Source organism: Mustela putorius, unplaced genomic scaffold (genome assembly GCF_011764305.1).
Source record: "Mustela putorius furo isolate JIRA1106 unplaced genomic scaffold, ASM1176430v1.1 tig00003845_pilon_pilon_pilon, whole genome shotgun sequence".
Classification (NCBI taxonomy): domain Eukaryota; kingdom Metazoa; phylum Chordata; class Mammalia; order Carnivora; family Mustelidae; genus Mustela; species Mustela putorius.
Genome location: NW_025421998.1, coordinates 55049653 through 55075463, shown reverse-complemented (window position 1 = coordinate 55075463; position 25811 = coordinate 55049653). Strand labels below are relative to the sequence as shown.

At 40.0% G+C, this 25811-nt stretch overlaps 1 protein-coding gene across 7 annotated transcripts in view; it reads right to left on the bottom strand.

The window, feature by feature from the left end:
* The window catches only part of CCDC126 (coiled-coil domain containing 126), a 50005-nt gene extending 24420 nt beyond the window's left edge, over window positions 1–25585 (bottom strand). The window contains exons 1-4 of one of the 7 annotated variants that reach the window (XM_045062784.1): window positions 25447–25540; window positions 13839–13913; window positions 9564–9680; window positions 7515–7907 (exon numbers count right to left, since the gene is read on the bottom strand). In XM_045062784.1, coding sequence (XP_044918719.1) covers window positions 7515–7749 — 235 coding nt within the window. In that variant the 5' untranslated portion in view covers window positions 7750–7907; window positions 9564–9680; window positions 13839–13913; window positions 25447–25540. Of the gene's footprint in view, window positions 1–7514; window positions 7908–9563; window positions 9681–12317; window positions 12421–13838; window positions 13914–24960; window positions 25041–25446 lie in introns of those variants that run through there. The other 6 variants (XM_045062788.1, XM_045062786.1, XM_045062787.1 and 3 more) reach the window with 6 other exon arrangements.
* Window positions 25586–25811: the final 226 nt, after the last annotated feature.

The window sequence follows — 25811 nt, the reverse complement described above, 5'->3', positions numbered from 1 at the left end:
AAAAGTGACCACTTTCTGCAAGGTCTCTAATGATTTGTTTAGTGTCTATTTCCCTGGGGTCATTGTTGCCATTTTAGTATTTTATTCTCTCATCTCTCATTCATCTATTCTTCTTTGGGCAGAATGACAAGATGGAAAAACTCACCTCAAAAAAAGAGAACAAGAGGCAGTACTGATTGCCAGGGACCTAATCAGTATGGATATAAGTAAGATGTCAGAACTAGAATTCAGAAGAATGATTATAAAGATACTAGCTGGGCTTTAAAAAAAAAAAAAAGCATAGATGACACTAGAAAGTCCCCTTCTGGAGAAATAAAATCCAATCAAGTTGAAATCAAAAAGCCTATTAATGAGATGCAATCAAAAACAGAGGCTCTAACTGCTAAAATAAATGAGACAAAAGAGAATTAGGATATAGAAGACAAAATTATGGAGAATAAAGACACTAAGAAAAAGAGAGATGAACAACTAGTGGATCATGAGGGGAGAATTCGAGAGCTAAGCGATACCATAAAGTGAAACAGTATTAGAATACTTGGGATCCCAAAAGAAGAGGAAGGGGCAGAAGGTATAGTAGAGCAAATTATAGCACAGAACTTCCTTTATCTGGGGAATGAATCAGGTATTCAAGTCCAAAAGGCACAGAGAACCTCCCCTCAAAATCGATAAAAATAGGTCAACACCTCAACATATAATAGTGAAGCTTGCAAATCTCAGAGAAAAAGACAAAATCCTAAAAGCACTGTGGGACAAGAGGTCCTTAACCTACCAGGCCAGAAACATTGCATTGGTATCAGACCTATCCACAGAGACCTGGCAGGCCCGAAAGGACTGGCATAATACATTCAAGGTACTAAATGAGAGAAATATGCAGCCAAAAATACTTTATCCAGCAAGGCTGTCATTCAAAATAGAAGGAGACATAAAAAACTTCCAAGACAAACAGACACTAAAAGAATTTTGTGATCACTAAACTAGCCATGCAAGAAATATTAAAGGGGATCCTTTTAAGCAAAGAGATTGCCCAAAAATAACATACACTGGGAAAAACAGAGGCAATATAAAGTAACAATCACTTTACAGGTAATGCAATGGCACTAAATTCATACCTTTCGATAGTTATTCTGACTATAAATGGGTTAAATACCCCAATCAAAAGACACGGTATCTTGGGGCACCTGGGTGGCTCAGTGAGTTAAGCCGCTGCCTTCGGCTCAGGTCATGATCTCAGGGTCCTGTGATTGAGCCCCACATCGGACTCTCTGCTCAGCGGGGAGCCTGCTTCCCTCTCTCTCTCTGCCTGCCTCTCTGCCTACTTGTGATCTCTATCAAATAAATAAATAAAATCTTAAAAAAAAAAAAACATGGTATCAGATTGGACAAAAAAGCAAGACTCATCAATATGCTCTGTGCAAAAGACTCATTTTAGACCCAAAGACACCTCCAGATTGAAAGTGAGCAGGTGGAAAACCATTTATCATGTTAATGGACATCAAAAGAAACTTCAGGTGGCAAAACTTACAGACAAATTAGACTGTAAACCAAAGACTGTAATAAAAGATGAGGAAGGATACTATAGCATAATTAAAGGATCTACCCAACAAGAAGTTTTAACAATTGTAATAATTTATGCCGCTAACATGGGAGAAGCCAATTATATAAATTAATTACTAAAATTCAATAAACACATTGATAATAATAAAATAATAGTAGGGGACGTTAACACCCCACTCACTGCAATGGACAGATTATCTATAGAAGATCAACAAGAAAACAAGGGCTTTGAATGACACACTGGGCCAGATGGACTTCACAGATATATACAAAACATTCCATCCTAAAGCAACAGAATACACATTCTTCTCAAGTTCATATGGAAGAGTCTCCAGAAAAGATCACATCCTGGGTCACATATCAGGTCTGAACTGATACCAAAAGATTGGGATCTTTCCCTGCATATTTAGGATATAGCAAAGGCAGTCCTAAGAGGGAAGTATATAGCAATACAAGCTTTTCTCAAGAAACAAGAAATACAACCTAACCTTACACCTAAAGGAGCTGTTGAAAGAACAGCAAATAAAGCCCAAACCCAGCAGAAGAGAATTCATAAAGATTAGAGCAGAAATCAATGAAGCAGAAACCAAAAGAACAGTAGAACAAATCAACAAAATTATGAGCTAATTTTTTGAAAGAATTAATAAGATCGATAAAGAAAAGAGAAAGGACCCAAATAAATAAAATCATGAATGAAAGAAGAGAGATCACAACCAACACCAAATAAATACAAATAATTATAAGAACATATTATGAGCAACTATATGACAACAAATTAGGCAATCTGGAAGAAATGGATGCATTCCTAGAGACACATAAACTACCAAAACTGAAACAGGAAGAAAGAGAAAATCTAAACAGACCCATAAACAGCAAGCAAGGAAATTGAAGCAGTAGTCAAAAATATTTGACAAACAAGAGTCCAGGGCTGAATGGCTTCCCAGAGGAATTTTACCAAACATTTAAAGAATGAATACCTATTCTTCTGAAGCAGTTTCAAAAAACAGAAATGGAAGGAAGACTTCCAAACTCTTTCTATGAGGCCAGCATTATCTTGATCCTAAAACCAGTCCAAGACCCCACCCAGAAGAAGAATTACAGACCAATATCCCTGATGAACATGAATACAAAAATTCTCACCAAGATACTAGCCAGTAAGGATCCAACAGTACATTAAAAGGATTATTCACGGGGCGCCTGGGTGGCTCAGTGGGTTAAGCCGCTGCCTTCGGCTCAGGTCATGATCTCAGGGTCCTGGGATCAAGCCCCACATCGGGCTCTCTACTCAGCAGGGAGCCTGCTTCCTCCTCTCTCTCTACCTGCCTCTCTGCCTAATTGTGATCTCTCTCTGTCAAATAAATAAAATCTTAAAAAAAAAAAAGAAATTTAAAAAAAAAAAAAAAAAAGGATTATTCACCATGAGTGAGTGGGATTTATTCCTGGGCTGCCAGAGTAGTTCAATATCCACGAATGAATCAATGTGATACAATATATTAATAAAAGAAAGGACAAAAACCACATGATCCTTTAAATAAATCCAAAAAGTATCTGACAAAGTACAGCAACCTTTCTTGATTAAAATTCTTCACAGTGTAGGGATAGAGAGAATATACCTCAATATCATAATAACCATATATGAAAAGTCCACAGCAAATATCATTTTCAGTGGGGAAAACTCGAGGCTTTTCCCCTAAGGTCAGGAACACGGCAGGGCTGTCCACTATCACCACTGCTATTCAACATAAAACTAGAAGTCCTAGCCCCAGCAATCAGACAACAAAAAGAAATAAAAGGCATCTTTTTTTTTTTTTTAAGATTTTATTTATTTATCAGAGAGAGAAAGGGGGAGAGAGCGAGCACAGGCAGAGAGAATGGCAGGCAGAGGCAGAGGGAGAAGCAGGCTCCCCGCTGAGCAAGGAGCCCGATGCGGGACTCGATCCCAGGACACTGGGATCATGACCTGAGCCGAAGGCAACTGCTTAACAACTGAGCCACCCAGGCGTCCCGAAATAAAAGGCATCTAAATCGGCACCAAAGAAGTCAAATTCTCACTCTTTGCAGATGATATGATACTCCAACCCAAAATTGCTAAAACTCAGACAGAAATTAAGTAAAGTGGCAGGATATAAAATCAATGCACAGGGGAACTTGGTGCCTGTGTGGCTCAGTCAGTTAAGCATCTGCCTTTGGCTCAGGTCATGATCCCAGAGTCCTGGAATTGAACCCTGCATGGGGCTCCCAAGTCAGCAGGGAGTTTCTCCCTTTCCCTCTCCCTCTGCCCCTCCCCAAAACTTGTGCACTCTCTCTCCCCCTCCCTCCCTCAATAAAATAAAATCTTTAAAAAAAAAAATCTTTAATCATCAAGACAGTATGGCACTGGCACAAAAACAGACACATAGACCAAGGAAACAAATAGAGAACCCCAAAATGGACTCTCAACTCTATAGTCAACGAACCTTTGACAAAGCAGGAAAGAATATCCAATGGAAAAAAGTCTCTTCAACAAATGGTGTTGGAAAATTGGACAGCCACTTGCAGAAGAATGCAACTGGACCATTTCCTTACACCACACACAAATAAAGACTCAAAATGGATGAAAGACCTAAATGTGACACAGGAATCCATCAGAATCCTAGAGGAGAACACAGCCAGCAAGCTCTATGACCTCAGCTGCAGCAACTTCTTAATAGACATGGGTTCAAAGGCAAGGAAAACAAAGGCAAAAATGAACTATTAGGGTTCATTATCAAGATAAAAATTATTATCAAGATAAAAAGCTTTTTCTCAGCAAAGGAAACAGTTGATAAAACCAAGACAACTGGGGCACCTGGGTGGCTAGTGGGTTGGGCCTCTGCCTTCGGCTCGGGTCATGATCTCAGGGTCCTGGGATCGAGTCCTGCATTGGGCTCTCTGCTCAGCGGGGAGCCTGTGCTCCACCCCCCTTTGCCTGTCTCTCTGCGTACTTGTGATCTCTGTCTGTCAAATACATAAATAAAATCTTAAAAAAACAAAACAAAACAAAACAACTGACAGAATGAGAAAAGATATTTGCAAATATCCTATCAGAAAAAGACTAGTAGCCAAAAATCTACAAAGAACTTACCAACTCAATACCCAAAGAACAAACAAATCAAGTAATGGGCTGAAGACATGAACAGACATTTCTCCAAAGATATACAAATGGCCAACAGACAGATGAGAAAATGCTCAACATTACTCAGCATCAGGGAAATACAAATCGAAACTGCAAGGAGATACCACCTCACACCAGTCAGAATGGGTAAAATTAACAAATCAGGACATGACAGATGTTGGTGAGGATGCAGAAAGGGGAACCCTCCTACACTATTAGTGGGAATGCAAGCTGGTGCAGCCACTTTGGCAAACAGTATGGATGTTCTTCAAAAAGCTGAAAACAGAGCCACCCTACAATCCAGCAATTACAGTACTAGGGATTTAGCCCAAAGATATAAATGTAGTGATTTGAAGGGGCACATGCACCCCAATGTTTATAGCAGCAATGTCCACAATAGCCAAACTATGGAAAGAGCCCAGATGTCCACTGACAATGAATGAATAAAGAAGATCGATCACACACACATTGGAATATTAGTGAGCCATCAAAAAAATGAAATTTTGCCATTTGCAATAACATGGATGGAACTAGAGGGTATTATGCTAAGTGAAATAAGTCAGAGAAAGATAATTCTCATATGATCTCACTCATATGTGAAATTTAAGAAGCAAAACAAAGGATCATAGGGGAAGGGAGGGAAAAATAAAACAAGACAAAAATCAGAGAGGGAGACAAACCATAAGAGAATCTTAATCAAAGGAAACAAACTGAGGGTTGCTATGGGGGAGAAAGGTGAGGGGATGGATAACCAGGAGATGGGCATTAAGGAAGGCACATCAGAGCATGATCATTATCTTGAGTCATGAATGTTACATCTCTTAGAGATCATAGGTACTAGTAAAGAAATAAACTTTTAAAATTGGGGGGAAAATAAAGAAAGTGCCCACTGAGGTCCTAGCACATGTATGAAAGAAATCCATACCCAGGGTCATCATTTTGAAAAACTTCAGAACAGTACTATGGGACAAAGTTCTCACAAACTTCAAAAAAATACATCACATAAAAAGAATGAAGAATCAGAACAGCATTAGATTCTCAAAAAGAACACTGGAAGCCAAGGAGGGGGGGAAAAGAAAAAAGCCTTTAAAAATCCAAGGGAAAACTATTTCCAAACTAGGATTCTATACTCAGTCAAATTTTCAATTAAGCATGAGGGTAGGGATAAAAAGATTTTTCCAGATATGCAAGGAATCAATACTTTGACCTCCCTTATACTTTTCTGAGGAAACAACAAGGATCTGTTCCCCTAAAATGTGGGAGTTACCAATAAAGAAGAAGCCACAGGAGTCTAAGGAATAGGAGATCCATAATGAGAGAAAGGTAGAGGGAGTTCCAGGATGATTGTGGAGTAAGATCCCAAATAATTCATCACCACAAGCCTAGAGAAGAAATAGTCCAAATCCAGAGCAGATCAGAAGGCTCTAGGAAAGATTTCAAGATAAAGAACATGATAAAATAGCTAATGTATCTAAATATACTGGGAGGAGACTTAAACTGTGGGGAGTTAGGGTAGAAAACTAGGCAGAGAAACAAAAATCAGTACTTACTAATTCTAGAGGGGAAAATAAATTTGTACATGAAAAGGAAAAGTAATAATGTACTAAAAGGCTCAGTAATGAATACCACTGACACAGTCCTAACAATGCAAACACTGAATATTGTCCTAACAAAATTGTATCAGGAAAAAGGCAGGACTAGAAGGACATGTGTGTGTGAAAGCAGTCTGGGGTGGGTGGGATGCAATTTGGGGTAAAAAAGAAAGCTGAACCCTCACTCTGCACAGTGGGAAGTTAACAGATAACTCTTATTATTGAAAAATCAAGAAGAAACTCACAGAACATGCTATTTAGAGACATGGAGGTAATCACCAAGTAAATCAGATTAAATAATTTTCTATGGCTGGCTCTAAGAAATGGGAAATTTAGGGACTGTTGAGGCTGGAAAGAACTGCCCTTTTTTATTACGAGACTCATAACACATTTTGATTCTTTAAATACATACATGTATAACTAAAAAAAAAAAAAAAAAAAAAACCTGAAATAGAGAAAATGCCCACACACTCATACACAAAGTGTTCTATCTCTCCTTTCTCTCTCTTTTTTTTTTTCTAAATCCTGAAGACAAGAGAGAACATGGTATGCATATAGAACTTAAAACACAGCAGGAAGGGTTGGTTAAGCAAGCATCTGCCATCGGCTCAGGGTCCAGGCTGGGATCAAACCCGGTGTCAGGGTCCCTGCTCAGTGGGGAGTCTGCTTCTCCCTCTCCCTTTACCCCTCCCCTGCTCATGCACTCTCTCTCTCTCAAATAAATAAAATCTAAAAAACAAAACAAAACAAAAATCCACAGCAGGAACCCATGATGTGAAAGGGAGAATGGCAATAAATAAACAACAGGCAAATGTTGATTCTTAGGAATTGATAGATGTTATATAATTAAGTCTATATTGGCATAATCGGAAAATGTAAATGTTATAATGCTCCTATAATTGTGTATAAAAAGGTCATTTGTTTAGATACACATGTGGAAGTATCTAGCAGTGAAATGTCAAAATTTCTACAATTTAACTGGTCTTCAAAAATTAGACAAAACAGAATTTTTAACATGTTAATAACTGTTAAATCTAGGCAACAGACATATAGGTATTTAACATATTGTTTCTATTTTTCAGTACATTTAAAATTTTTCATAATAAAAAGTCAAGAAAAATTTGCTTTGGAAAGACCTATGCATGAAGTAATGAGTTGTATTTCTTTCCATAACTACATTGAAATGGGGATAGGTTGAAAGGGAGAAAACCAGGAAGAATCTACGGTTATCTTACCATATCCTGCCATAGAAGCGCCATTCTCAACATCCGAGTTCTTATTTTCCTCTGCTAGAGCTTTAACATATCTTTTGCTTAAGTCTAGTATTTGTTCACGTAACTTGACACTGCTTTGATGTCTTGGTTGTTGAAAAGTATAGTGCAGTAACATCAATCCCCAAATGAGTCCAAATACAAGCAACAGTAAACTCAATTTCTGGGACATGGTTTTCCTTGAGATTGTAAAAACCATTTCTGATAAAAGCAAACACACTCAACTGAAGAGTGGTGATCAGCTGTAAGCCGCCAAACAACTAAGACTTCTGAAAGAAAAAAGAAAAAAAAAATCTCCTCCTCTAATATTGTATATTCTTCATCTTCAGCAAGGTTGCCTCCAACTCTCAATTAATTCTGTAAAATTGAGAAGAGAAAAGGGGATTAGTCTTAACCTATACCAGTAACAGACTAGATAATGACAAACTTAAGAAGAGATTCTATAAATCGTTGTGATTTGACACTGTATCATCTTCTTTGACAACTTTCAGTTTCATTTATATTGCTCTTCAAAATTTTAAACCAGACATAAATGCCAATACACTGAAATGCCACCATGGTCACAAAATTCTTTGAATGACTTCTTGTCATTCAAACTCTTACAGACATTAGCATTCTGTTCAATAATCTAAAACTATGGACATATAATGAGATTCACAGGAGACTATTCAAATATAGGTTTCCAAACTAAATGTCTAAAACCTATTCCTCCTCCTCTTCCTTTAAAAAAAATATTTTTAAAGGTAGATGCCAATGTGAAAGTGAGAAATTGAGGAAAGGTGGGATGCCTAGGTGGCTCAGTCAGTGAAGCATCTGCCTATGGTTCATTTCATGATCCTGGGGTCCTGGGATCAACTCCCACATTGGCTCCCTTTTCCATAGGAAGTGTGTTTCTCCCTCTCCCTCTACTGCTTCCCCAGCTTGTGTTCTCTCACTCTCTCCCAGTCAAATAAAAAATTAAAAAAACAAATCTTGGGGGAAAATGAGGAAAGGTAAAACAGACTGGAAAACAAAAAATGCCTAAGGGAAAGAAAAATCCCACAATTCAATAGGTGTGACAATATTTGTAAATGTCACTAGAAAATATTCTAACAGCAACAAGATCATCTTAAGCTTCCAACCTAAAATGAAAAAGAAGTTACAATCTCTTAAGCTTATACTTCTAAATTTATGCCAGACATAATGAGAAGTGCTAAAAGAGTTTAGGAAATTTTCTTGTATTTCCAAATCTGCAATTCTAAATTTTAAATGGTACAGGAATGTACTTTTATTATTTAAGGGAAAACTGTGTAAGGAAAAAAAGGTTTTACCTCAATTAAAAAAAAAAAAGATAAAGGTGATGAAAATCATGGAATCTAGAAAGGCCTAGAGAGCAATAATGTATATGAATCACCAAGGTGTCCAGCAAAGAAAACTTTTCATTTATGGTGGAATAAAATTCTTCACCTGGAAATATATCTAGAGTCAAAAAGTGTATTTCACAGTTTAATGAAAATAATCCTTAAGAACTTTTTAACTTCCATCAGTATGGGCAAATAAAACATACTGATTTTAATCTGCTTAATAGGGTATAATCACATAGCCAAATAAAATCAAATGAATACAGTAAAGGTTAACTCTGAAGAGCATTTAAACACTTTCAACAGATGTTTACTGAGCCAGCATATATGTTAGGCAGTATGGGAACTATGGTTATACCCTAAAAGTTTGCTTTCTAGCACACTTTTTTTCATTATTATAGCAAAGTAATAACTGCATTAAAAATTAAGAATTAACTCCTTTTCAAGTTTTCTTCTACTTCTGCTTATTTAGTTACCATACAAAGAATATTCAGATATTATGAAAACTCTACTATTAAAATCAATACTGGATTATTAAACTTTACTTAACAAAGACAAGTAAATGTAACCTAATATTTTTTCTATAGATCTTACATTTGAGTTCAGTAAGTGGAAGTTCTGAAGCCCAAGAAAATTTTAAAAGAATTTCTTTACACACATATATTAAACATACTTTTTCTTTAGTGATCTTTCTTTACTGGCTTCTGTCTTTTCAAGTCTGACCAGTGTGCTCCATGACCTGACCCAGCACCCAACCGTGTATCTGTCCTGAAGCAGTCACAACAGGCTTCTAAAGTGGGCATGACAACAAAACCAGAAAAGTGACATCACTGGAGAATTAAGAACACAGACTTCCTAGTTGTTTTGGAAAACAAAGGTTAAAATGATGGCCTGGAAGGTTTTAGATCACTATACAAATTCAAAGCCAAAACCAGAGGCAAAGACAGCACTTCCATGAAATAACAGCCTTATGACAATCACTTCGTACCAGATTGTGCTGTAAACTCCTTACATGAATTAATTTACTACATCTTCACAACTCCCACACTAATAATGTTCTCACTTCACAGGTGGAAAAAACTGAGGCAGAGAGAAGTTAAATAATTTGTCCAAGGTTATACAAATAGATAGCAGTAGAGAAAGGATTCAAAGCTCAGGCTCTGAACCCATGCCCCTCTTCTACAGCAATGACAGTTAACAGCAGAAACTGCAGCCATGAACAACTACTGAGTTCTTATGGTATGAAGAAAAACACTTCACAATGGCTATTTCATTCATTTTTTGCAATAACCTCAAAAGAAATATGTTGTTGTTATTCTCACGTTAAAATGGTAATATTAAAGCTTAGAGAGGTGGCTAACTTCCCTAAGATTTTTTCACCTAGGCCACAGACCTCACTTGCCTGAACTTCAGCAAGAGCTACAAACCCACAAGTTCAGAATCTGTATCTCCATTCAGGGTCTGTCCTTTCATTTAAAAAAAGGTTCTTAAACCCAGTCCTACTAGAACTGATAGGTTTTACAGAACTCCACCAAAGTGACAAATCCCAAGACTGTAATGGCATTAGACAGAGAACAGGAGACCCAGGGAGGGAGGGAGGGTTGAGAGTCAAACACAGGAGTCTAATCTCTAACAGGTAAAGTCCCTCCAACTAGATACAAGCTTAACCATGAACTTTGCTTAAAGAGTGAGTAGCAGTACCAACATTAGACACTAAGAGAAAACACACTGATAGTAGGGCAGAAACTTGGCTAAGGAGGATATGTCCCCAAAGTAATAAATCCCAAGATACAAGAAAGCCTACTTTAAACTAGTGTATCTCAGTGTGGGGGGGCCCAAAGATAAATAAAGAGCCCCTTATTGCTCTATACTGACTGTATACTAGTTGACTATTAAATTCAGAAAACAGGCCTACAGGAAAGAAAGGTCTTCAGAGGGGTGCCTGGGTGGCTTAGTCGGTTAAGTGTCTGCCTTCCACTCAGGTCATGATCCCAGGGTCCTGGGATCAAGCCCACACTGGGCTCCCCGATCAGCTTTGAGCCTTTTCTCCCTCTCCTTCTGCCACTCCCCCTGTTTATGTGCTCTCTTGCTGGCGTGCGCGCGCGCGTTTTCTCTCTCTCTCTCTCTCAAATAAAATCTAAAAAAAACAAAAAAAGCAGGGGGTCCCTGGGTGGCTCAGTCAGTTAAGCATCTGCCTTCAGCTCAGTTCATGACCCCAGGGTCCTGGGATTAAGCCCCGCATCGGGCTCCCTGCTCAGCAAGACCCTTCTCTCTCTCCCTCTGACTGCAGTTCAGACTACTTGTGCACTGTCTCTCTCTCTCTCTCTCTCTCTCTCTCTCTCTCTGTTAAATAAATAAATAAATAAAGTCTTTAAAAAAAGAAAACTGTAGTCTTGACTCTTCATGGAATGTGTCTCGCTCACTACTGCCCTCAACTAAATTAAAGCAGCCTACCTCAGAGAGAAGTCAGGAAGCATTATAGTGACTACTATAATAAAACACTCATGTTTTAGAACTTGCTTGTGTTTGTTACACATTTTTCTATAGTGATAAGAAGTTAAAAAAATTTTTAAGATTTATTTATGTTTTTAAAGATTTATTTATTATTTATGTTTTTTAAGATTTATTTATGTACACACACACACACACACACACACACAGCAATGGGGGAGGGGCAGAGGAAAAGAATCCTCAAGCAGTCTCCCCACTGAACATGGAGCTTGACCTGGGGCTGATCTCAAGACCCTAAGATTGTGACCAGAGCTGAAATCAAGAGTCCAACAGTTTAACCAAGTGAACCTCCCAGGAACCCAAAGAAGTTAAACATTTAACATGAAAAGGGTGTCTGAGGGGCACCTGGGTGGTTCTGTGGGTTAAAGCCTCTGCCTTCAGCTCAGATCATGATCCCAGGGTCCTGGGATTGAGCCCTACATCGGGTTCTCTTCTCTGCAGAGAGCCTGTTTCCTCCTCTCTCTCTCTGCCTACTTGTGATCTCTGTCTGTCAAATAAATAAATAAAATCTTAAGAGAAGAAAAGAAAAGAAAAGAAAAGAAAAGGAAAGGAAAGGAAAGGAAAAGGGTGTCTTTGAGAATAGCAAAGAAGTGAGAAGCTGGGAACCATTATTCTACTCTTCACTAGGGAACTATAAAAGGACACCAAGAAATAAAGTGAGTGTAAGAGCTACTAAAAAGAAAAGACACCCTAGAGCCTTCTTCAAGTTAAAAAGATGGCCTAGAGCCAGCTAATATCTGACACAGGGCTGAACAGTTCAAAGGCCCATGATGCAACCCAAGAAGGCCTGAAAACTATTCTACAGGGTTCATTTCCACATGTAATTCCAAGCAAGCCCAGTAGAGGTGACTAAGATTCCCAAAAGGATACAACTATGCCTTTGGTCTCTTCTCAGAATGCTTCACATTAAAATTACCTCGAGAGTTTTCTAAATATCCCCATGCCAGGTCATACCCCAAACCAATTAAATTAGAATGTCTAGGCAGAAGGAGCCAGGCATCCGTTTTGGTTTGGTTGGGTTGGGTATGGTTTGTTTGGTTTTTAAGAGTCCTAGGTTTAGGGGCACCTGGGTGGCTCAGGTCATAATCTCAGTGTCTGCCTTCAGCTCAGGTCATAATCTCAGTGTCCTGAGATCACCCTGCGTTGGGCTCTCTGCTCAGCGGGAAGCTTGCTTCTCCCTCTCCCCCTGCAGCTCTCTTATGCTCTCTCGTGCTCTCTTTCTCAAGTAAATAAGTATCTTAAAAAAAAAAAAAGAAGAAGAAGAAGAAGAACCACCCTAGGTTATTTCAATGTGCAGCAAAGAATGGGAACCACTCTCCAAATCTCAAATCTCTTCATAAAGCAGCAATGGGGAGGAAAAAACAGGTATCTTTGCTGTAACCTAAGTCACTCCTGCCAAGGTAAGCTAAGCCCCATATTTACAAGTCAGAGAGGGAGGCAGAATGAAGAGAAAACAATTTCTACCGGTACCATTTTAGTCCCTGTGATCAATATGAATATACTGTTCTGTTCCCTGAAAGATTTTTTTGTGATGCCATATAGAAAGAAAAAAGCAGACAAGAAGATTTTAATTGTTTAGCAACTAAAGGTAATTTATTTTAGTACTTTTTTAAAGATTTTATTTATTTATTTGACAGAGAGAGATCACAAGTAGGCAGAGAGGCAGGCAGAGAGAGAGAGGAGGAAGCAGGCTCCCCACTGAGCAGAGAGCCTGATGCAGGGCTCGATCCCAGGACCCTGAGATCATGAGCTGAGCTGAAGGCAGAGGCTCATCCCAGAGCCACCCAGATGCCCCTATTTTAGTACTTCTAAGAAGTAATTATTCTTAGACTCAATCTTTAGGAAAGAAAAAGAAAAAAAGGGAGGGTTTAATAATGTCGCTTCCTGTGTAATGTTCAAAGCGGCAAGTGACATAGGAACTTGCACTCTGAACCTCCCCATTTTTTTTTCTTTAGGTTTCAAGTACTGGTCCATCTCCTGGAAGGCCACCTAGGTCATGAGGGAAATGACAATTACACCTAAAAGGCCTACATTGTCACTAAGCATTTATGGCTACAATCGAGCACAGTATTTATTAGAGTCCTTTTTTGAACAAAAGAGTGTACAATCTGAACACTTTTTCATCCCAACTTCTAGGCCACCATATCAATTGTCAACTAATGACTAAAAAGTGAAACTTCATATTTGACCCAAGTAGTTTTTAAAAAGCAAAAACAAGGGGTGCCTGGGTGGCTCAGTCAGTTAAGTGCCTGCCTTCCGCTCAGGTCATGATCCCAGGACCCTGGGATTGAGCCCGACATCAGGCTCCCTGCTCAGCGGGGAGTCTGCTTCTCCCTTCCCCAATACCCTCTCACCCAGCTCATGCTTCCTCTCTCACTTGCTTTCTAATAAATAAAAGCTCTTAAAAATAAAGAGACAAAAACAAAATCATCATCACCTTCATCATCATTATTTTGACCGAAGATAGACTTATAAATATCTTTGGGATTCCCAGGGGAAAGTTCCTGGGTACCTGCAGAGAATACAAAAGGAATTAGAGTGTATATGCTCAAAAGCAGAAGTGAAGGAGAGGAGGCACATTTAAAACGAAGTTGTCACAAATTATCTAAATAAATAAATAAATAATAAAATAAAATGAAGTTGTCTGTAGAGCACTAGATCTGAAAAGGCAAAGGAGTGTGGTCCAAGTATCATCATCTCCAACTGGATTCCTGCAGGTGTTTCTCAAGTGGTTTCCCAGATTCTTCCTCAACCCCACTTCAAGCCACTGTCCTCAAAGCAGCCAAAATGTTCTTCTAAAAACAAGTCACAATTTGAATAGTAAAAATTCCAATGGTTCTCAAAGGAGATACGTAAATGAACAATACACACAAGAAAAGAAAAGATGCTCAAATCACTAATCATTAGGGAAATGCAAATTAAACCACAATGAGATACCACTTCATACCCATTATTAGCATGATAGGAAGGGCATCAGAGTATACCACCCCAAAGTACAAGCAAGCCACTGCTGTATAAGGATTAGTTGGAACTGAAGATGACTAAGAAACAGCAGATGCAGGAAGTGTTTCAAACTGCCTTGCTCTCCCCCTTTCTACCTAAAAGGCAGACAAGAATTTCCCATCAGAAAGGCGACAACATTCTCATCATGGGACACAGGGAGTTGATGTTGAGACAAATCTGTACAAATACAACTTGAACAACCCTTATCTTCCATTAGTTTCTCCCATATATTACCTTCTCACAACCAACTGCTTCTAGAAACTAAAACTCCTTTTCCTTTGTCTTGTCAGATCTTCACATTTATAGCTCTGTGTCTAAATGATATACAAGCTCTCAGGCCTACTTGCTTCTTTGGTTTTCATTCATTTCTGTAAAGCCCCTCATTTGCATATGAAATAACCCTTTTTCTCCTGTTAATCTGGCTTTTGTCAATTTAATTTGCAGAGCCCCAGGTACTGAACCTAAGAAGATAGGGAGAATAAAAAAGATGTTTCTTCCCCTATAACATTTATCAAAAAAAACCAAAACTAAACAAAAAAACAAGTGTTGGTAGATGTGGAGGCATTGAAACTCTTGTGTACTGCTGATAGGAATGAAAAATGGTGCAACTACTGTGGAAACCAACAGTACATCAGTTCTTCAAAAAATTAAACACATAATTACCGTATGATCCAGTAATTCCACTTCTGGGTATAATCACTAAAGAACTGAAAGCAGGGACTCAGAGATACTTGTGCACCAATGTTCATTGCAGCATAATTCAACAATAGACAAAAAGTAGAAATAACCCATGTCCAAAAAAATGAACAGATAAACAAAATGTAGTATATACATACCATGGAATATTATTCAGGTTTAAATGGGAATAAAATTCTGATACAAGCTACAAGCTACTGAACCTTAAAGATATCATACTAAGAGGCGCCTGGCTGGGTCAGTCAGTGAAGCATGACCCTTAATCTCAGGGTCATATGTTCAAGACCTATGTTGGGCATGGAGCCTACTTTAAAAATGTACATATATCATACTAAGTTAATAAACCAGACACGAAAAGACAAATATTGTAGGATTCCACTTAATATAGGTACTTAGACCAGTCAGATACATTGAGACAGAAAGTAGAATGGTAGTTACCAGGGGCTGGGGCTGGGGCTGAGGAGAGAAGAATGGAGAGCTATGGTTTAAAGTTTAGGGTACAGAGTTTTACTCCGGGACAATGAAAAAGTTCTGAAGATGTATAATGGTGATGGCTGCACAACAATGTGAACATTTTTTTTTTTTAAGATTTCACTTATTTATTTGACAGAGAGAGATCACAAGCAGGCAGATAGGCAGGCAGAGAGAGAGAGGAGGAAGCAGGCTCCCTGCTGAGCAGAGAGCCCGATACGGGACTCGATCCCAGGACCCTGAGATCACGACCTGAGCCGAAGGCAGCGGCTTAACCCACTGAGCCACCCAGGCGCCCCCAATGTGAACATTTTTAATGTCACTGAACTGTACACTTAAATATGGTTCAAATGGTACATTTTATGTATTTTTTAACCACACACAAAGTTGTAGTACATCACTCCCCTGCTCAAAAACCCTTCAACAGTTTCCCACTGTACTTAAAATAAAACTCTTTACCTCAAGCCACAAGGCCCTACAAAATCTGACTTCTCCCCTTCTCTCTTTAGTCCTAATCTCACACCACTTCTATTTACTCACTGTGCTACAGTCCCTCCAGGCAAGATCAACCAAATGCTTTCTGACCTCAGGCTCTATATACAACTGCTATTCACCCCTCCCCCTCCCCCCCCTGCAAAGTTCTCCCCACTGCCTGCTCCTTTTCATTTTTTAGTGTTATTTATCTCAAATGTTGCCTCTTCAAAAAGTAGCACTCCCACTCCCGCCCCATCTCCGGCCCCACATATTCCATATGAAATTACATATTCTATCTTTATAACCTTGAGCAAGTTACCTTATCTCCCTAGACCCTGATGTCCTCATTTATACTGGTAAAGATAAATGACACCTCATACTACTCAATATACACTAACTTTTATTATTACTGTCAGGCACTAATGTAGCAATGCCAGTAATTCTTGATAATCTGAGTAATCTGAGTTAATTCAGGAGTTTTTGTTTTACTAGATCCAAATAAAATTCCTGTGATTAGCTCTCATGGTCCTCCATAATCCAGTCCCCAAAGGCAAATCTATTTCCCATTAGTGACAAAAATATCTCCCCCAATCAAGCCAGTCTTCTCACTGTCTCATACAATAATAATAATAGCACCTTACATTTACATCCATTTTTATTTATGAAGCATGTTTCCTTACATCTTCTCATTCAGTTAGTTAAAAGCTACTGGAGAGGCCACAGGCTTGAACAAATTTCTACTCAGAATTTGTGGATAGCATGAAATACTTCATTGGTACTAGTTACTGATTACTAATTACTGAAGAATTACCCAGTCCTAAAAGATGATACAATGGCACTGTTGATGACAAAACTTCATCTTCCAAAATAGCCTACAATGAGACTAGAGTATCTGTTTAAACACTAACTTAACCAGAAGGATTTCAAAACCTCATCACCGTACCCCAGACCATGCTGATCTTCTCTCACAACACATTACTTTATATCAGCTGATTTCACACATCACATCTTCTCATCCAGTTATGAACCTTGTCCCCACAATCCCATGTGCCTAAGGGCAAGAGTAACTGACCCTACACCGCTCCCACAATTCCCATTAAACCCCACTGACAATCAGTAGATACCTATGGTTTACTTTAAGCACATCCTTGAGTCTAACCCCATCTTCTCCCAAGCAGCAATGACTTCCCTGCAGTGTTGGGGGGGTAGGGGGACAAAAGGGCAGAGGAGATGGAAGTTTCAAGATAAAATTAAAGTACCTTCAATTATCCATTTTGTGGCTAGATGAATCTGAGAAGAAATCTACTACAATCCCCTGACATTTCTTTTTTTTTTTTTTAAAGATTTATTTATTTATTTGACAGAGAGAGATTACAAGTAGGCAGAGAGGCAGGCAGAGAGAGAGAGGAGGAAGCAGGCTCCCCGCTGAGCAGAGAGCCCGATGCGGGACTCGATCCCAGGACCCTGAGATCATGACGGGAGCCGAAGGCAGTGGCTTAACCCACTGAGCCACCCAGGCGCCCCAATCCCCTGACATTTCATTATGAAATAAAACCCAGGGTATCTTGCCTAAAATGAGACAGTTAATGGCAAAAACTATATTGATCTAGAAGACAGGTCCTGACTCTCTATTTAGGTTTTTCTCTATACCATACTACTTTCTTTACCTCCACTAGAAAGGCTACGTTTGTAAAATACTAAATGAACTGCAACATTAAATGAAGCTTATTCTCTTTTGCTTTAAAAGAACATAACCCGAGGGCACCTGGGGTAGTTCAGTCAATTACGTGTCTGCCTGCAACTCAGGTCATCTGCCTGCAGCTCAGGTCATGATCTTGGCGTCCTGGGATCCAGCCATCTCCACCCCCACCTCCCTCACCCTGTTCAGCAGGGAGTCCACTTCCCCCTCTCTCTCCCTCCGCCCCTCCCCCCAGTCTGTGTCCTCAAGCTCTCTCAAGCGCACGCTCTTGCTCTCTCTCTCTCTCAAATAAATAAATAAAATCTTAAAAAAAAAAAAACAAGGGGCGCCTGGGTGGCTCAGTGGGTTAAGGCCTCTGCCTTCGACTCAGGTCATGATCCCAGGACCCTGGGAAGGAGCCCCACATTGGGCTCTCTGCTCAGCGGGGAGCCTACTTCCTCTTCTCTCTCTGCCGGCCTCTCTGCCTATTTGTGATCTCTGTCTGTCCAATAAATAAATAAAATCTTTAAAAAAACAAAAAACAAAAAAAGAACATAGAGATCAGTAATGGCAGTTTAGAGAAATGATCCTAAAATTCCAAAAATATATGCTTAGACTATTCATTAAATTATCAAGTCAGCACTTTAAAGTTTCAATACACTTTATTCCCATAAATCAAACTATTACAAAGTTACTACAAGAAGGATTTAAGAAATCTTAGAGCTTAGCTTTTTTTTACATAAGTAAAAAACAACAGAAAAAAATATGAAGTAAAGCACAGATAAATACAAGATCTTCTGGATGGAGACACCTTCACAATGTCCAGCAGACACTGATAAGAAAACGTAGTTCTAGAAAAAAGAATTTGGGGGTGGGCGAGGACTACATAAAGACCTAGGCTCAACAATCTATTATATGAAGTTTCATTTAAAGCATGAAAGATCTTGGTTTATTCATTCATTTGCTCACTTACTCATTCACAATATTTATTGCAGTACCTACTATGCACCAGAACTGGAGATGTGAAAGGTGAAACAAGACAGGATTCTTCTTGTGGAGATTATGTTAGTTGGAGACAATAAACAAGCAAGCGCAGAAACAAGTTAATATCAGTTTGTCATAAACTACTACGGAGAAAATAAACAAACAGGGTGATGTGAAGATATCTGAGGACTCTACGTGAAGTATCAGATCAAGGAAGGCCCTCTAGGAAGGTCTGATCTGAAAAACAAGAGGAAGTAAAGTCTGGTTCCAATTTCCTTCCAACCAAAACCTTTAGAATTCTTTTCTGACCAGAATCTTGGGAGCAGGCAGTAAATTCTTTATTCCTAGTCTCCTCAGTACAAACAAATGAGAATGGGAGGAATCCCAATCCCCAGCATGGAATGGCCTGGTTTGGAGAAATCATTCAAAGTAAACAGAAGGAAACCCACAAGCATAGAAATTTTTGTTTTCCCTTTTCTTAGAAAAATGGTAGTTCTACTTTTCGGTAACATACGGGAAGAGTAATATTCTGGTATAGTGACTTTGCACAGAAAAGTAAGTAAATACATTCCTATTAGTATTTTCTAACATGAGGGGGGCAGTGTAATTAAAGATGGGGTATGGAATAAAATCTAGGTAACATTTTGCCAACATGTTAACTTAAAATTTCTATAAAGCAATTTTTTTTTTAAAGTAGGTTCCACAGTGAAGCCCAAAACTGGACTTGAACACATAACCCTGGGATCAAGACCTGAGCTGATACCCTACAATCCAGTAATTGCACTACTGGGTATTTACCCCAAAGATACAAATATAGTGATCAAAGGGGCACATGCACCCCAATGTTTATAGCAGCAATGTCCCCAATAGCCAAACTGTGGAGAGAGCCTAGATGTCCATGGACAGGTGAATGGATAAAGACAATGTGGTATAGGGTGCCTGGGTGGTTCAGTCATTAAGCGTCTACCTTGGGCTCAGGTCATGATCTCAGGTCCTAGGGTTAAGCCCCGCATTGGGCTCTCTGCTCAACAGGAAGCCTGTTTCTCCCTCTCCCATTCCCCCTGCTTGTGTTCCTTGTCTCGCTATATGACTCCCTGTCAAATAAATAAATAAAATCTTAAAAAAAAAGGGGGTGCCTGGGTGGCTCAGTGGGTTAAGCCGCTGCCTTCGGCTCAGGTCATGATCTCAGGGTCCTGGGATCGAGTCCCGCATCGGGCTCTCTGCTAGGCAGGGAGCCTGCTTCCTCCTCTTTCTCTCTGCCTGCCTCTCTGCCTGCTTGTGATCTCTCTCTGTCAAATAAATAAATAAAATCTTTAAAAAAAAAAAAAAAGATGTGGTATATAAATACAATAGAATATTATGCAGCCATCAAAAATGAAATCTTGCTAACTGCAATAATATGGATGGAACTAGAGGGTATTATGCTAAGCGAAATAAGTCAGAGAAAGACAATTATCATATGATCGCACTGATATGAGGAACTTGAGAAACAAGGCAGAGGATCAGAGGGGAAGAGAGGAAGAAATGAAACAAGACGAAATCAGAGAGGGAGAAAAACCATAACTTCTTAATTTCGGGAAACAGAGGGCTGCTGGAGTGGAAGGTCGTCAGAAGATGGGGTGGCTACGTGATGGACACTGGGGAGGTTACGTGTTGTGGTGAGGGCTGTGTATTGTGTAAAACTGATGAATCACAGACCTCTACCTCTGAAACAAATAATACATTATCTGTTAATTTTTTAAAAAATACCTGAGCTGATATCAAGAGGCAGATGCTTAATGGACTGAGCCACCCAGATGCTGGTTACTAAGCATTTTAAATAGAAATTTTCAAACTCTAAAAGATTCCTTGTTAAAGGACAAAAAGGTATAAACAGAAAAAAGGGGGGAAACTTTTTTCTTAGTTTTCACATTTATTAAAGGCCTTAAAGTCCCCATTCCAATAACCTCCAAAGATCTGTTCAAAGTTTTTTTATGCCTCTTCCCAAATACCAAACATGCAAACAACTAGATATTTAAGCAATTTTTCAGTGGTTTCTCCCTAGCCAGGGACCTAAAGACAAATATATTAGTTAACATTATTACTACAATCAAGACAGAGGATCACCCTCATTTTTTTTTCTTTTTTAAGATATTTATTAAACCAGATTCTTTTTTTTTTTTTTTTTTAAGATTCTATCCATTTATTTGACAGAGAGAGATCACAAGTAGGCATAGAGGCAGTCAGAGAGAGAAAGAGGAGGAAGCAGCTCCCTGCCGAGCAGAGAGCCTGATGCGGGACTCGATCCCAGAACCCTGAAATCATGACCCGAGCCGAAAGCAGCGGCCTAACCCACTGAGCCACCCAGGTGCCCCAAGATCTTTATTTATTTATTTGACTAAGAGAGAGTGAGCACAACCAGGAGGAACAGCAGGCAGAGGGAGAAGGAGAAGAAGGCTCCTCGCTTGGCAGGGAGCCTGATGTGGGGCTCAAACCCCGAACGCTGGGATCATGACCCAAGGTGAAGGCAGACATTTAACAACTGAGCTACCCAGACACCCCATCACCCTCATTTTAAAGAAAAGGAAAGTGAAGCACAAAGAGGATTAATGACTATCCATTAGCAAACAAATGGGAGGAAATTAGGCATCCAAATTCTCAGCACAGGACTCTCCTGTTTTTCAAAAGCGGGGAACAAAAATCAACTTAACAGTTTGCAAATGGCACTTTTTAAAAATACAAGATAAAATAGAAACTATCAAAGTAGACGGTACCACTACAGATCTTGCTTTATGTCAGTTTTCTTTCAGTGAGATACCTACATTTTTTTCTTACACAGACACACACATACGTGTGTATCTATGAAGTCTTGACATAAAAAGATCTCTTACTATGGGTTGCAGTCAAAATTTTAAAAACACTATTTCACACACTGCCTGTCATGAAATACTTGCTTGTACTGTTTATGGAAACACTGCAATAACAACATTAAAAACATTAATAGATGGTAATCCTACCAAAAAAAAAAAATCTCCTCTTCAAATCCCATTTTTGCATAATAGTGCTCTGCTTTTTGTGCTTTAGAACTATAGTTAGGGCGCCTGGGTGGCTCAGTGGGTTACGCCGCTGCCTTCGGCTCAGGTCATGGTCTCAGGGTCCTGGGATCGAGTCCCGCATCGGGCTCTCTGCTCAGCAGGGAGCCTGCTTCCTCCTCTCTCTCTCTGCCTGCCTCTCTGCCTACTTGTGGTCTCTCTCTGTCAAATAAATAAATAGAATAAAAAAAAAAAAAAAAAAAAAAAAAAAAAAGAACTATAGTTAAATTAGCTATATAATAACAATGGCAGCAACTAGCAAGGAGAGAAGCTCTCACTAAGCCAAAGGTGCTACAAGAATCAGTGCCTATTAGTCTCCCAAGGAATTTACAATTAGAAAAGCAGAAATACTTCACAAAAAGACACAGTATGTTCACCAGAGCACAGAGGTTTAGACAGTTCTCTTCAAAAAAGGCTCAGAAATAAGTCCTCCACAGACTTGACCTCGGAATGTAATTTCAGGGGGAAAGGCCCATTCTTAGAATACTTTTTCTACACAATATTGCCCAAGGCTAATACGTAGGAAAAAAATTAACAGAAAACACAGCCTTCCACTCCTAATTAGGTCTAAAATTTTAAATGTGAACTGCTTTGAGAGAAGCTACACTAAAATTCCAGCTAAGATACAGACACATGTCTCAAGATAGCAGATCATTTTTAGATGGCATATTTGGGAGAAAAGAGAGAAGATAATAGCTCTGAAGAGTACAAAGATAAAAAAAAATGGGTAAAGTAATTCAAGGTTAAGAATAGAAATGTTAGGACAAAGGGAAACTACTCAACCATTATGCCACAGTAACAGTTTAATCTAAAATATATTAGGCTGGGGCGCCTGGGTGGCTCAGTCAGTTAAGCGTCTGCCTTGACTCAGTCATGATCCGAGGGTCCTGGGATGGAGCCCAGTGTTGGGCTGCCTGTTAAGCAGAGAACCCGCTTCTCCCTCTCCCCCACCCATGCTCATTCATGCGTTTGCGCATATATATAATAATAATAATATTATTATTAAATAAATAAATAAATATTTTTTAAAATAAGCAAAACAAAATAAATTAGGTTGTACCACATATTTTAGTCACCTACCCAAAGCCTCATCCAAACATGTTTTGTGACAAATGAGCCCACAACCCCCTTCACAACTAACTAGACTAGCACTGGGCACCTTTGCCTGAGGCCTTGGGGAAAAAAGAGCACCTAAGAACACCAAGTTGTTGGGAACAGGAACAAAAAGGGAAAGAATTCACAAAACGAAACAATGAAGTTTGAATTAGGGGATTGACAAAGTAGATTTACAAAGAAATAGGCACAACAGGTAAACAGAGGCTATAAGTAAAATAAAAGAGATCAGCAGTAGAGAAAAAGAAATAAGCATCTCAAAAATGTAGAAAAAAACACGTGCAGTTCATGAAAGAGGAATGCTTGTTTGTGGCAGCTTTCTAGTTCCTACAAGTACATCCCCTTCCTCGAGGTGGGGAATAAAAAAAAAAAAAACCCAAGACACAAATAAATTACTAAAAGGGCTTGTATCAATTGTTACATGTAAAAAAAAGGACATCTAAAACCCTTTATCATTGAAAGTCTGAACTAGAAGAGTCCTTGGAATCAGACCAATTCACTATGTTAGTCAAGAGGAAAATGAGGACCACAAAGGAACATAAGGTTATATAGATAGTGACAGAGCTAGGACAAAAACCAAGGTCTTCTATTTCCGTAGTCCATTACTCTGTACTGCACAAACACCAATATAGAAACATTTTTTTTTCAAAATGAGTATTTTTGTCACATATTTTTATGAGAATCATATTTTTAAAATTCTTTATATGCATAGGTCATCTCCTACAGCTTAAATAAGTTTTCCCCTTATTTACTTCCTTGCTAGTACACTTATGAAATACATTCGCCAGATTTTCTCGTTTCTTCCTAATTTTTTTTTAAGATTTTATTTATTTATTTGACAGACAGAAATCACAAGTAGCAGAGAGGCATCCAGAGAGAGAGAGGGAAGCAGGCTCCCTGCTGAGCAGAAAGCATGATGCGGGGCTTGATCCCAGGACCCTGAGATCATGACCTGAGCTGAAGGCAGAGGCTTTAACCCACTGAGCCACCCAGGTGCCCCCCTAAATTTTTTTTAATGCATCAGTCACTGAAGACATAACATAGAAAATTCATCAGGCCCTACTGGTTTTTCTCCCAGTACATTCAAAACCAGCGTTACTCAGAATGTATTACTTCACATATTACACAACAGTGTTTGAACCCAAAGTAGTACAGAACAGGCATTTTCAATGAAAAAAAAATCAACAAAAGACCATAAGGATTTCCTTAAAGAAAAACTCATCACCATTGTCAGTAAATATCAGGAGAGAACAGTGCAAGAACCAAAACTATAGAGGAACTAATGTGAAATGTTTCAAATCACTCCTTATAAATTGTATTGCATTCATTCAACTTGTTCTGGATCAAAACTACCACTGGCAAACAGAAATCCCAAATGAATAAAATTACTAACCAGTAAGAAAGTGTAGAGAGTGGTGGAAAAAGTTGACATAAGGTAAAGATGGCGAAGCCCCACTTCAGGACTGCAGAACACCTAGGTGCTTACTCTGCCAAAACAAACACTTAAGCTCCTCTAAAGAGGCTCCCAAAGGACACAGCTGGGGGGGCGGGGGCGGGGGGGGGGGGGACGGTGAATAAGTCCTTGTATCTCCAGAGCTGATCCACAGAAAAGCAGAGTCATCAATTTCCTAAGAACATTCTCAGCCATCTTCAAACAATGGAAATTAAGAAGACAGCATACTTTAAAGGAATTCCTTCCTTAGGTTTAAGGTGAACGAGGTATTAAGTAAAGAACACTTTACTAATCATTAAACAAAGAAAAGCACAAAACTCGTAAATCCAGAGGCCACTTCAGTATAACTAATTAAAGTATATTCAAAGGATTTTTTCATCAAAAGAATTAATGACGTTGTAAGCACATTATTTTTTTTTTATTCTAACAACTTAAAGATGCGTACTGTTATCTCCATTTGATGAGAAAACTCAGGCTTGGAACCTTTAATTAACCAAGGTCATAAAGCCAAGCAGTGCCTCGATCAGGATGGGAACCCAGGCTGCCTGAGTCACTCTTAGTACCGCTTTCGAGAGTGTAAGTCACAGTCGACAGAGCAGTTTAAGTTCATCCTTACCAATCACCCAGGAGCTGAGTTTGAACAGGGGGTAAAAAAGAGGCATTTGACTTTCTCCCTCAAAGTAGAGCAGAGCTGAGCTGTCAAAAGCAGAAAAAGAAGTGAGTGCGGCTGCCGCGCGGGCGCTCCTCCATCCCTGCACCAGGTCGGTCGCTCCCCCGCGCCAGTGGCCACGGGACCGAGCCCGCCCCGCTCGGATCAAGCAGCCGAACCTCGCTCGGTTCTCCGCCCGGGGCCCACGGGGCCACGGCTGTCAGACCCAGAGGAGCAGGGACAAAGAGCCTCCTCGGCCGCGGGCTACCGGCAGCTCCCGAGCCGGTTTTCCGCGGACACCTGGGGGCAGCGGCCCGGGTGGGGCGAGGGGCACGAGCGGGAAACGGTGGAGGAAGGGCGGCCGCCGGGCCTGAGGGGAATACCGGAGAGGAGCGGGGCGGGCGGGCGGAGTCGCCTCCAGCCCCCGCTTTCCTCTCGCCCCCTCCCCATTACCTTGCCTGTGGGCTTCTTGTCACCGTCGCCGCCGCCAACGGGCTCCGGAGCTGGGGCGGCGCAGCGAAAGTCGATTAGCAGGCGTCAGTTGCGTCCTGCGCTTGCGAAGCAGCCTCCAGGTGGGGATGGAGAAAGGCCAAGCTTGAGAATCACCGACGAGGTGGTTCCCAGCTCGTGGAGATTCTACTCTTCTCGTCCCTCGCAGTCCGCTTCCGCTCCGCCTCCCGGCCGGTCCCAGCCCTTCCCCCACTTCGGAGACCAGCCGATCGCGGACCGCGGCATTATGGGGGATGTAGTCCGGGAATGCGGAAGAGGCGGCACGTGCTTCTGGCCCAGCTGATCCTACTCCAGGGGAAGGGCGACGC